Source organism: Lucilia cuprina, chromosome 5 (assembly GCF_022045245.1).
Source record: "Lucilia cuprina isolate Lc7/37 chromosome 5, ASM2204524v1, whole genome shotgun sequence".
Taxonomy (NCBI): Eukaryota; Metazoa; Arthropoda; class Insecta; order Diptera; family Calliphoridae; genus Lucilia; species Lucilia cuprina.
In genome coordinates this window covers 46,674,016-46,687,458 of record NC_060953.1, presented here as the reverse complement: position 1 = coordinate 46,687,458, position 13,443 = coordinate 46,674,016, and the positions used below count along the sequence as shown (strand labels likewise).

The 13,443-nt window shown below is 30.6% G+C and overlaps 2 protein-coding genes across 2 annotated transcripts; both read left to right on the top strand.

The window, feature by feature from the left end:
• The first annotated feature begins 1,422 nt into the window (after positions 1–1,422).
• Positions 1,423–6,639, top strand: LOC111681106. The gene is made up of 6 exons (XM_046952506.1): positions 1,423–1,565; positions 1,673–2,086; positions 2,201–2,210; positions 3,152–3,275; positions 5,481–5,535; positions 5,649–6,639. Exons 1-6 carry the CDS (start codon positions 1,538–1,540, stop codon positions 6,578–6,580), a joined length of 1,563 nt encoding a protein of 520 aa, XP_046808462.1. The 5' UTR covers positions 1,423–1,537; the 3' UTR covers positions 6,581–6,639.
• A 4,094-nt stretch (positions 6,640–10,733) lies between these two features.
• On the top strand, positions 10,734–11,397 carry LOC111681104. The gene is made up of 2 exons (XM_023442827.2): positions 10,734–10,854; positions 10,919–11,397. The coding sequence occupies exons 1-2, from the start codon at positions 10,846–10,848 to the stop codon at positions 11,228–11,230; spliced, it is 321 nt and encodes a 106-aa protein (XP_023298595.2). The 5' UTR covers positions 10,734–10,845; the 3' UTR covers positions 11,231–11,397.
• The last annotated feature ends 2,046 nt before the right edge of the window (positions 11,398–13,443 follow it).

Genomic DNA, 13,443 nt, shown 5'->3' with positions numbered 1-13,443 from the left:
GGAAGTCGCTGTTATTTTCTCTCCCGGCATATCATACATGGGTGATATATATTTCATGGAATTTTCCCATTGTTTATAAGATGGTTGTTTCGATTGCCAGCCAACAAATCCTTTAAAATATATAAACATTAACTTATAAAATTATAACTTATATTTTTTCTTACCACTTGAAGTTTCTGGTAATTTATTTATGGAAATTTTCTTTTCATCTGAACTGAACTAGAACTGAACTAGAACGGAACTAGAACGGAACTAGAACTGAACTAGAACTGAACTAGAACTGAACTAGAACTAAACTAGAACTGAACTAGAACTGAACTAGAACTAGAACTGAACTAGAACTAGAACTGAACTAGAACTGAACTAGAACTGAACTAGAACTGAACTAGAACTAGAACTGAACTAGAACTGAACTAGAACTGAACTAGAACTGAACTAGAACTGAACTAGAACTAGAACTGAACTAGAACTGAACTAGAACTGAAATAGAACTGAACTAAAACTGAACTAGAACTGAACTAGAACTATACTAGAATTGAACTACAACTGAACTAGAACTGAACTAGAACTTAACGTTTTTAATGTGAAATAAAAGTGATCACAGATTTCGCTTGTTTTGCTGTATCTCTTATAGTTTTCGAAAAAAAAAGAAAGAGATTTCGAATTCTATACACACTGAGCTCTCAATGTGTAATTTCAAGTTTTTAGGTTCTATATTATAGAAAATTAAAAAAAGACTCTTTGAAGAACGAAAAAGTACCAAAAATCACTTTAAAAGATTCTCATTTACTCCGGACCATTTGAAGAACAAAAATGTATCAAAAAACTATTTTTATACTTTTCCCATTCCATCCACTTCATCCATTTAATAAAACTTAAACAACACCCAACTGAGTGAATTGTAGGAAATTTAAATGCTGTAAATATCGGACATTTTCAGAAAATTTATTTTAAATGTACGTTACTGTTCATAGTTCTCAAAATAATCTCAATAATCTTAAAAATAAATAAAATTTTATTCAAAACGAATTAAACATTTTTATATATTTTACGCATAATAAAAACTACAAATTAATATTGATAAAAAAAAAAAATTCAAAACCCCCTTTTATATTTTGTTTATGTCTACGAATTAATGTATTCATAAAAATGCAAGTAATTAACAACATATTTGGTTAATGTTAAAAACAAAGAAACAAATATGGGATTGATATTTTTTAACCGCAAAATTTTAAACTGGATTAAGTTAAACATTTTTTTTCAGTTTTACACAAACCGGGAGAATGAACTGCTACTCATAAACAATTGATTAAATTAGCTTTTGCTTTTATTTTTGTTTTTTTTATATGAATGACCACTATGATTCACAATTTAAAAAAAAAACCGAATAAAAAAAAACAACACAGGTAAATAACTACAGCTTAAATTTAAACACAAAATACAAAAACTTAATCACAATGCTATAAAGATTCATCTAGCATCGTACTTAAAGATTCAGTTGAATTTTAGATACATTCGCAGTAACAACACACCAAAAATGTTGCCGGTATTGTGTTTTAACAAAAGTAAGTATTTTGTTACCCATACAACTAATAAATATACGAAACAAATAGAAATCAACATAAATTTGTAAACAATATTAAATATTTTATTTATATTTTTTTGTTTGCAGTTTTTTCAATCATCTTTATTGTAATTGTTTGCTGCTGCATTCAATTCTCACAGCAACAATTTCCTCCAGATTTCCAGTTCAATCAATTAAGACCATTTGGTAATTTCCCAAGACAAAACAATATCAATTCTCAAGGCAGCGGTTTAAACAATCAAAATTGGTTAGGTCCTGGGCAACAGTTAGTGTTTGCTACGACTACTTCCGCACCCGGAAATTCGGTAGTTTTCGTCAATAATCAACCAGCTGTACCTACAATGGTACCATTTATTGCAGCAGCTACTACGCCTACACCTCAATTTTTGGACTGTTTTAGTAGGTGTCCCACGACATCTGAGTTTAATCCAATTTGTGCCAGTAATCGCCAGCAATATGGCAATGAGCAGAAATTTAATTGTGCCAGACAATGTGGAGCAGGTATGTTTTTTTAATAAGAGCGAAGAAAGATGTTAACTGGAATGTGATAGAAATCTTTTTAGCTTTATAACTTAATTTTTGTAAATGTGTTTAAAAAGTGTGTAATTATTTCAGTGTTAAAATGGTTAGAAAAGAGTCACGTATTTAAATGAATATATTTTAAGGCTGAATGGTACTTAATTGCTCAAAATCGCTTGGAAGAAAAATTCAAGGCCAAGTTTACAATTATGTTTGAAATTGTTTGGATGTTTTTTATTACCACATGTAAAGTAAAACTAAACCAGAAATAAGCTCGAAGTAACCCAATTTGGATTAGAATAAAAGTAAATCTGGAACTGAACTAGAATGGAAGTATAACTGAAATAGAAATAGAACTGAACTAGAACTGAACTAGAACTGACTTAGAACTGAAGTAGAACTGAACTTAAACTGAACTAGAACTGCACTAGAACTGAACTAGAACTGAACTAGAACTGATCTAGAACTGAACTAGAACTGAACTGAACTAGAACTGAACTAGAACTGAACTAGAACTGAACTAGAACTGAACTAGAACTGAACTAGAACTGAACTAGAACTGAACTAGAACTGAACTAGAACTGAACTAGAACTGAACTAGAACTGAACTAGAACTGAACTAGAACTGAACTAGAACTGAACTAGAACAGAACTAGAACTGAACTAGAAATGAATTAGAACTTAACTAGAACTGAACTAGAACTGAACTAGAACTAAACTAGAACTAAACTAGAACTGAACTAGAACTGAACTAGAGCTAATCTAAAACTTAACTAGAACTAAACTAGAGCTGAACTAGATTTGAATTGAAATTGTACTCCGTTTGGAAATCGTTCCTTTTACAATTTCCTACCACCAAAATACTTAAACCTTGAAATTTTCTTTACATCTATATTAATTATATACATAAATAAAATATTGATTTACATACAAATGAAAAAAAATTCACGGGCGCCAAAATTTATCGCACATGTTTAAAATTAAACAAAAGATTTAATTAAACCAAAAACAAGTTCCGTTTTTAATGTTTTTAAAACACAACTCAAGTACGTTGCATATGACACCGAAGAAAAAAGTGCGCAAAACGTCAAATTGCCAAAATGAAACCGGTAAATGCAGTATTTATTTAAAAAAAAAATATTATATAAAATTACTTTTTTGTGTTATACGAGTATTAACTTAATACTATTAAGAAAAAGTCATTATGAAAAATAAAAAGTAAAAATAACAGAGATAAAATAAAGACAAGGTCACTTAGGTTCCATAACCCATTAAAGATATTTTTGAGATGCACACTTATCAGGGCAATGAAGATATAAAATATGTGAATATATATATTTTTTAATTGAAAACTTGTAGCAATTAATGTGAATAAAAACTGATCGACAATGAAAACAAATTTAGCAATGATAACGTTTCAGTAGAAAACTGATCGATAGTAATGATTTCTATAAAAAGAAAACTGTTTGATTATGAATCTCTTCCAGAGAATTTATGATATCTATTGAAAACTGATCGATATGTTGTAGAGAAAATTAATCGATAAAGAAGTTAATCAAATAAAACATATCGATTTTATGTAAAGAGAACTGAATCATAATAAAATTGTCGATGTTAAAATTCCTATAGAAAACTGATCAATGATATAATTTTCTTATAGAGATTTTCTGATTGATGATCGAGTTTACTATTAAAAACTTATTGATTATCAAGATTTTAGATGATGGTGATGATGATGATGATGATTTATAGAAAACTGATATTTATCAAAGAAAAACTTTGATCAATGTTGAAGATTGAAGAAGTTTTCTATAATTAACTGATCGATGTTGAAATTCCTATAGAAAACTGATCAATGATATAATTTTTTTTTATAGAGAACTGATTGGTGTTCAAGTTTACTATTAAAAACTTTTTGATAATCAAAATTTTAGATGATGAAGATCTATAGAAAACTGATCTTTGATAAAGTAAAACTCTGATCAGTGTTAAAGAATTTTAAAAAGAGAAATGATGATTTTTTTTAAGAAAACTGATCGGTGTTGAAATTTTCTATGGAAAACATATGTTTGTTGAAAATTTCTATAGAAAAGTAAAAGTGATTAACAATTTAGTTTTTTTTTAAATATCTGAGTTCAGATCTATTAAAAAAACAGATCGGTAATAAAAAACTGAAATGATGAAGAATTTTTTATAAAAAGTGATCAATGATTAAGTTTTTTTGTAATATTTGAAATGAGATTTATAGAGAACTGATAGATAATAAAGATTTATAGAGAAAACTAAACAATAATAAAGAAATTTCTATAAAAAACTGATCAATGATTAAGTTTTTTTTTGTAATATCTGAAATGAGATCTATAGAAATCTGATCGATGATAAACTACAATGTTAAAGAATTTGTATAAAAAAGTATGAAGTCCTCTATAGAACACTGATCGGAAAGTTGAAATTTTCTGTGATCGATGATTAGGTTTACTTTGAAAAACTGATTGATGATAAAGTTTTCTTTGAAATACTAATTAATGATGAAGTATTCATTGGAGTTTTTTACAATAAAATCTCTAATGATTGATAATTAAAAGAAACTGATCAATAATGAAACATTTGTATAGAAAACTTTCAAATCAAACTGATCAAAGATGAGTATTCTTTAGAAAGGAAAACTAATAGATGATGAAGTTGTTTGATAGAGAACTGACTAAGAGAAGTGATAATGAAAACAGATCGATGAGAAAGTTTTCTAAAGAAAATTGATCAGTGATGAAGATCAATTAACAAATATATGATTTTTATGATATTTTTAAGACATGAGCTACTTTCAAAGAAATATTAACAAAAATTTCTCTACATATTCTTACTTTCTTTTCAGATATCGAGATCGTGCGTCGAGGAAGCTGTGAAGGTCTATTCCCCATAGCTAGAGGGTAAAGAAGTGATCGTCTAAAAGTTCTTCAATTATAAATGACTTAAAAATGCATTTAAATTTTCTAGTTTTAAGAGGCGTAATTTTGCAGTTAATAAAAATGAATTAGTTTTTCGGTTCTATTGTTATTATTATTATTATTATTATTATTATATTTTTCTATGTTGCAATTATTAATTAAATTTAAACAAAAAACAAAATAAAAATAAACAATTCTTTGGAAAAAAAGCACCAACAAATTGTGTTTCTTTTTTTATAGAATTCCAAGAGATAAGAAGAAAACAGGGAAAGATAATTATAATAATGATGAAACAGATGATTCTCATAATGATGTTGTTTTAAATTATTAAATAAAAATAAAGTTTATAGATAAGAATAAAACGAAACATTTTTTTCAAATAGTGTTGTAGAAAGAAAAAAAGCTTATTTCTTCAATTTAGTTTATATTTAAAACTCGTAATAAAAACAACAAGCAAGATGTTAGTAAATTCATTGAAGAAAGAAGATATTTATTATAAAAAAAATAATATTTAGATAAATTCTATAGTTTTACGTATTTTTTTTAAATTTTCTATTTACATTTTAAACAACTGTTTTAAATTTATTGCTGCTGTTTAGTTTTCATCTTTTGTATGCTGTTGGGTATTAGCTGCACATCAGCATTGGCACGTGTAGACAATAATTGGTCTCATAGACGACCAAATATTACAGTGACCCAAAATCAACGGGGTCAAGCTGGTTATCGACCAGCCAATGTTGGCTATCAACAACCTTTAGTGCACAATCAAAGTCATGTACATTCGTACAACAACAATCATCAACAACAACATCAGCAGCAGCAATGGCAACAACAGCACAACAATCGTTCACAATACAATCAACCTGCTGGCTATAGGCCAGCCATAAATAATCCTGCTCAAGTTAATAACTATAGACCACAACAACCTTTGTATGGTCAAGGAACATTTAATCAAACACGTCCTGCATCGCATCAACCTCAATATCCTGCATATGGACAAAGCTCTTTTAATCAAACACGTCCTTTACCGTATCAACCTCAATATCCTGCAAATGGACAAAACTCTTTTAATCAAACACGTCCTGCATGGCAACCACAACCACATCCACCTCAATTTCCCACCAATCCACAATATCCCGCCTATGGACAACAAAACACCTTAAATCATACAAGACCTGCATTCCCTCAACCTTCAGCTCCACATGGTCCTGTTTATCCAGTGCTACCAAATAATCCCAATAATAAACCAGCAATCCCTTCAAATTCTTGGACTCCATCAGCAAATCAGACTCTTATATATCCTCAACTACCTAATAAAGATATAGCTCCAGCTTCACCAGCTGTTGGTAGTAATGGTATACCTTTAGCACCTCTACAACCAGCTCCACAAGGTCCTCACAATTGGCATTCTGGAGGTCAAGCTGTTTTAAGCTATGGCCCGGGTCATTATCCTTTGCCAGCAGATAATACAAATAAAAATCCACCTTCACATCAGGGCAGCAGCAATCCTTATGCAAATATGTTTAATTAAAATTGTGAGAAAGAACTCGTAAATGTTTGAGAGAAATAAATGATTAAAGATCATTATAATTAAACAAATGTTTTGATGTGATCAAAAAAATTGTAGGTTCCTAGTATAAATTGATATACTCAGGATTCTTAAAGATTAGGCAGATGTCTGAAGGAAAATGGTCAGATTCATTTTTGTCTAATATTAAATACTCGATGGGTTTTATTAATAAACTTTTTACAAGGGGAGTAGGGGTCAATATGGGCATATTCTTAAAAATTTTGACAGAGGAATTTACGTCTACTTCAAAGTTATTTATGTAGATTTTAATCGTTTTATTAGTAATTATACGTGAATTTAGACCTTTAAGTCATTTTCTTTAGGGGAGTTTGTATGGGGCAAATTAGGCCCTGCAGAGTCATTTATCGTTCTAGAAAACTAAGTTTTACTGATTTTTATTGACATAACATTTAACGTAATTGTGGGCCTAAAGGGCCACTTCGGGGGTACGCTGTTGGTAGTAATGCTAGGCGAAATAATGAACCGATTTCAACCATTTTCTTGAACCAAGAAAAGAGTATGTGCAAAATTTCATCAAATTATTTTGAAAATTGCGACTTGTGCATGCGCACAAGGTTTACAAGGACACACAGACAGGCAAACAGAAAGACAGTCAAACAGACATAACAAAGTCGAGGACCAATATTTATGGGTGTTACAAACATCAGCAAAAATGCAAAAAAACCTCCCTTCTATAGTGGTGTAGGGTATAAATTAGGGTTTTATAGTTAAAACGAAGAGTCGACTTTTCGACTTTTTGCATTTTATGAAAAGTCGACTTTTCGACTTTTTGCATTTTATTAAAAGTCGACTTTTCGACTTTTTGCATTTAGTTAAAAGTCGATTTTTCGACTTTTTTCATTTAATTAAAAGTCGATTTTTCGACTTTTAATATTTTATAAATAGTCGACTTTTTCCGACTTTTCGACTATTTTCGACTTTTTCCGATTTTTTCGACTTTTTCCGACTTTTCGACTTTTTTCGACTTTCCCACTTTTCGACTTTTTTCGACTTTTATTTACAAAATCGACTTTTCGACTTTTTTCATAGACGATAGTCGAGTTATCGACTTTTTTGTAACAAAATAGTCGACTTCGACTTTTCGACCTTTTTCGACAAAAAGTCGACTGTTCGATTATTCGAAAGTCGATTTATAGAACCCTAGTATAGATATAATCTTTTGTCATTAAATTTAAAGAAACTAACTAATAATAAAGCAAACACTTGACCTTGCTTGACCTTTAATAAAAAGGTTAATTATATTATAAATTACAATAGTAGTACATCAGTGATTTAATAAAAGACTTGTATAAAGTTTAATCATTAAACATTATTATATGTTTTATGTGTTAAAATGTTGTTTTAATTAATGTTAAGTTCTAAAAATGTCATAACAGCGCCCTCTATTATTCAGTAGGAAAAGCAATTTCATCATATGGTTTGTAACTAAAATATATACCACCATTGTGTGTTGAATTTTAAACTAAGCAAACTGTTAAATTTAAAAATAAACATCTAATAGAACGGTGTCAAAAGAAAAAGAGATTTTAAAGAGCCCTTGTTTTGTGATCGGTAATGATATATGTAAATGTAAATATAATATAAATATTATTAAAAAAATTAAACTGATCGCTGTTAAAATTTTGTAAATATAACATTAACAATATAATTTTAAAATATATCGATGATTAAGATTTCTTTAGAATACTGATCAATATTGAAAATTTCTATAAAAAAAGAACAATTCTTGATAAACTTTTCTTAAAAGAAATATGTTTATTGGTAAAAAAAACTATGTTCACTAAAATCTTTCAATGAATTTTCTGTGTTCTGTGAATAATACTATACTTGGATCTAGCTTCGACGAATGCCTGACATTGGCAAAGAAAGTGCTACAGAGTTTTATGTGTCCTCTCCATTCGCCTGAATCCGCACGTGTAATTTTGTATAGCCGTACCCATAAACCTGTGTTTTCAATCCGAATACATAACATACTAACCTCAGACTTACTCATTTTGAGGTAATTTGTCATCCTGCTCTTCATCAGGGACATCCCATAGGATTTTCCTTATTCCAAAAGACCTTATGGGACGCTCTCACCCACTCATTTTTAATTCAACTTTCATTGCGTTGAATGGTTTTGTGTTCGTCATGTTAACTACCTCGAGCTTTCTTCGCATTAAAGCTAATACCTGCCAGAGTTTCGGTCCCCCCTCTATATGCTCTACGTTCGTCTACATATTCGTGTCCATTTTTGTTATGCTGTACCCGTAATCCTGTGTGTCCACTCAGAATATATACTATCATACTAACCTTAGACTTGCGCATTGTAAGGAGATTTCTCTTCTTGCTCATAATCAGGGTCACCCTATAGGATCTTTGTGGTTCTATCCAGCCTTTCATTATCCCAAGAGGATACTCCCACCCATACTTTTTTATTTTCAGTTAGGTTAGGTTACGTGGGTGCTCGCTAGTTAGCGAAATCACTCGGAGGCCTAGTGGCCCATTGTTATAACCTTAGAATTACAATTCCCTAATATTGAGAGAATGGTTTCCGTCCCTACTTTCATTAAGTACTTGGTTCGTTCGGCCTCCGTGTAAACCAGCAGGTCTTATTTATAAAACCGATCATGTGTATTAGTGACGCATCCCTAAGAGAGTCTAAATCATGGAAAAGAGCACTACCTTCAATACTTCGAACGATTTGGCGTTCGTAAGCTTAATTACATAAAGCTCACTTCCCTTAAAAAATAAACATTTGTTTAGACTTGCCGACTACTCCCAGTACATAAATGATGTACATCTTAACTCTGGAAGAGTATTTAGTTAAAGCTTACTTACAATTCAGTACAATCTAAGATTTAAATTTATCACTCGATATTTTGTTGCAGTAGCGACACGTCTAAAGTTAGTGTAGCTGGGTTGACAATCCTTGGTCGTTCTGGTGCGAAGAATCATATACAGCACTAATTGCTTTCTATGTTTCGATAAATATGTTACGACCAATGGGGCTATATTTATTCTAGACATTCATATCTTTGAATCTAGAAGGCAGAACCATTCCTTGGTATCCCCAAAGAATACAATAGGGAAAAATGCAATTCGTATGTGGAACCTGAATTTCTCTACCACTGTGAGTGAATACCAAGACTCAGAATCCCAAAAGTTACTATCACTCAATATGAGTAACCTAAGATTACAAACGTGCCTTTATACCAACACCGTGACGAGGCTATACAAATTCTGGGAAATGCATGAAGAAACCTCAGAATATATACCTTGCGGCTGTCAGCTATTATGGCCTCTCAGAGTGAGTATTCTAGGAGGCGCTTTATTTCGCCTTATGATATATCCAATCTCTCACCGTTTAAAACATTAGCATTCATATCCAATAGTGAACCAAAAAGATCTTAACTTTCTTCGTAGTGTTTGGTGTCCCCTTAATCAATATCAAATCAAATATAAAAGGCATATAATTAAACTGACTAGACAGAAATATTCACATTTATAATGTTATGTTTTGTCGTATGTCGTATGTTTGGAATAGTCTACAGATATATGTACATTTGCAACTTTATGCTTTTTTAACTTCCTTTCAACTCTACCTTTAATTATTTCCCCCACTATATATCATCTTCAAATACTTTTTATTATTTTTAATTAAATACAACAAAATGCAATTGAATAAAATTATTGCAACAATTATAGATGAATTAATATTACTTATACGTACCCAACAACCAACCACTGCCTATTAGAGACAAAACGATATGAACTGATATCATTTCTTCGTAAAAGGCATACGAAATTTATGCATGAATGCAAATTGCATTATTTGTTTTTGTAAATAATTATGACATAAAAATTATTACAAAATAATTTAATAGATAATGATCGCTAAAATGCCATAAGTGATTAACAGAAACAAAACGGCTAATGTTTGTAACACCAAAATGAAAAAAAATAAAAACGTTGGCAAACAAAGTAAAGAGGAGGATAAATAAATCAAATTGCAGTGGCATTTGCATTAGAGCTTCCTAATAAGGAGAAAGCGTTTGGAAATAGAAGAGCAGCTGAGCTGCAATTTGCTTTTTGAAATATGACAGGCCTCTTGTGCATGTGATTATCTATATAAAACCTATTCAATTGAAAAAGTAGAGAGCAGATTTATAAAGAATTTCAAACTTAAAGGGTGGTTAGTGAACGAAACTATAAAGGATTTAAACATGAAATTGGTGAGTTTTTTTTTTCTAAGAAAAACAAAATTTGTTTACAATATTAATGTCGTTTTGCGTTAAGCTTTTCATTATAGTATTGGCTATGTTGTCGGCTGCTGTTAAGGCCAGTATTATACCAGCAAATCCCATAACTACCACCTATGCTTTGCCTCATACACCGGTAGCTACTTCCTATCAAGTTGTGGCACGTAATGTTAATCGTGTACTGGTGCCTCATGTACCATCAGTAGCTTATCCCGGTTATGCCTCCACTTGGGCTAGTTATCCCTATAACTATCGTTATGGTTTTGGCTATGGTTATCCTTATGGTCATGTTCACAACTATGGTTATGGTGTTGGTTATCCTTATGCTTATGGAGCCAGTGTTTGGTAATTCTTTAATTATTTTAATAGATTAACTTTAAGACTGTGTAAAACCAAAAAAAAAAAAAAACAAATATAACAAAAACCCACCACTATCCTCTGTAATCGTTGGGATGTTTAGTGGAATATATTAAAAATTTTTGAATAAAATAAATAAAAATAAAATCTAAAAGGTCACTCAACCTTCTGGTGATTTTCTTATTATTATTGTGTTTCTTTTTTGTAGAAAAAGTAAAACACAACCTTGGCATGATTAACATAACAATTGTGCTTCTTGCAAAGACCTCACAACCTAAAAAAACCAAACAAAAACACACCATTTATTTAAACCAAAACAAACCATAAATTTTATGTTAAAAAAAAACAACTAAACATTAATAATTACGTGCTCCCACTACTGCATTTATTTAGCAGTTAAGCAAATGCATATCTACCACAAGTAGTGGTGGTCAACTTTACACCAGCTTAACTACTTATATGTAATGGCTCTGTCATTGCAGACAGTCTTCATTTTTGTCGTTTTGGACATTTTAATTTGTCTACGTGCCAAGTTTTTTAATAAGTTTTTTTCTAGTTTTCAATTGTTTAGTGTTTTCATTTAATCATTATTATTTTTTTTAATAATTTTCAACCCATTCATTCCAATTTCAGAAAAATTTCAATGTGTGAACATATAACGCTACATTGTCACTTTATTTACTTGTTTTTAATTTCTACAAGTTTTTGTTTTTTTCTTTGCATATAATTATGCCAAAAATGGTTAGATAAGTATGGTGTGAATGACAGGAAATTAGATGTAAATGTTTAAAGAAAACAACTAGGAAGATAATAGTAATAGGCCCGCAACATGACTGTTAAATATCTATTTGATACCAAATTTCATAAACGTAATAACTAAAGGTTCAAATATCGGTTCAAATAGTTCTGAATAGTAAGCTGGCAATTTAGTAAGAAGACTCAGAAAACCCCTCCAATTTTGATCTTATGGATTCTAAAGTATTCTAGTGGATGATTAAAGTAAAATATTATCTATCCTATAGCTTCCAATCTTGAAAAACGGGTCCTCCCATCTTCACTTATAGAAATCACTTTTAATCACAATATCATTTATAAGTGGTGAAATCTAACATGTCACCAAATGACATAAACCCATTTCCCGTTTTACTTTTTCCATCACTAATTGATGTGAAATAAAGTTTTTCTGTTGCAAAATATTTCTATGGAATTGTGTATACAATAAACAGCTGTTGCATATAAAATCAACTATTGTGAATGAATTGCAAATTCCTGAAAATTCAAAATAACTAAAATTTCACTTTTATTCACGATAGGGATAAATAAATCATCTAAAAATCAAAATTAAACAAAAATGTATTTTCAATATAAATTCAAGATAAAAATAATCTTGAATTCTTAAGAATGTGGCTCTTAATTGAGCCAAGTCCTTATAAAAAGTATATTTTTCCAAAATCACTATACTCTCTACAAACGTAACCTAATACCAGACAATTTCTTTGCTAAAATGGACAATAGGATCTAAAATTTAGAAGCTGTAGTGATGAAATATTTTCAGCAGTTTGCTGGGAAGCTGGAAAATTACTTTATATAACTAAACAAACTTAAAAATAAAAGTGGAATATTAAAATGTGTCATAAATATGTTCTTTATGGACTCCCGCCCTGGCATATTTCCATATCATGGTGTATTGCAATCCTATTATAAACTGGTGATGTAACTTAGTCCTTGAACTTTCCTTGGAATAATTTGACATGGGGTCGAACCTGTGAACCACAATCTGGTACTTGAGGTGGCCAGTTGTCCACAGAACTTTTCCATGACTTTTCAGTTAGTTGAAGTTATTTTGGGATCTACCTGGTGGCTGTGGCTTAAACCCAAATTCGCGGGAAGTGTAAGTTGGGGTTAAAAGACTGATGCACGTTGGAGTCTATAATATCCACATAGGATTAACAGTGAAACTAAGTGTTGGAAATAGTTGGTGTTCCATGTATATGATACGGGACGAATGTAGAGATTTACGGGTCTTGTCATCCCGTACACCGAGAGTGAGTATTGTTTTCTATAAGTGTTTCGGACGAATGAGAAGTGTGCTGGGTTGAATGATCATGGATGAAAGGTATCTAATACAAGTGATACCATTGAATTTTCCTTTCTTGTTAAGTTATATTCAGAGAAAATTCAGCTCATACCACTGAGTTCAAGGTA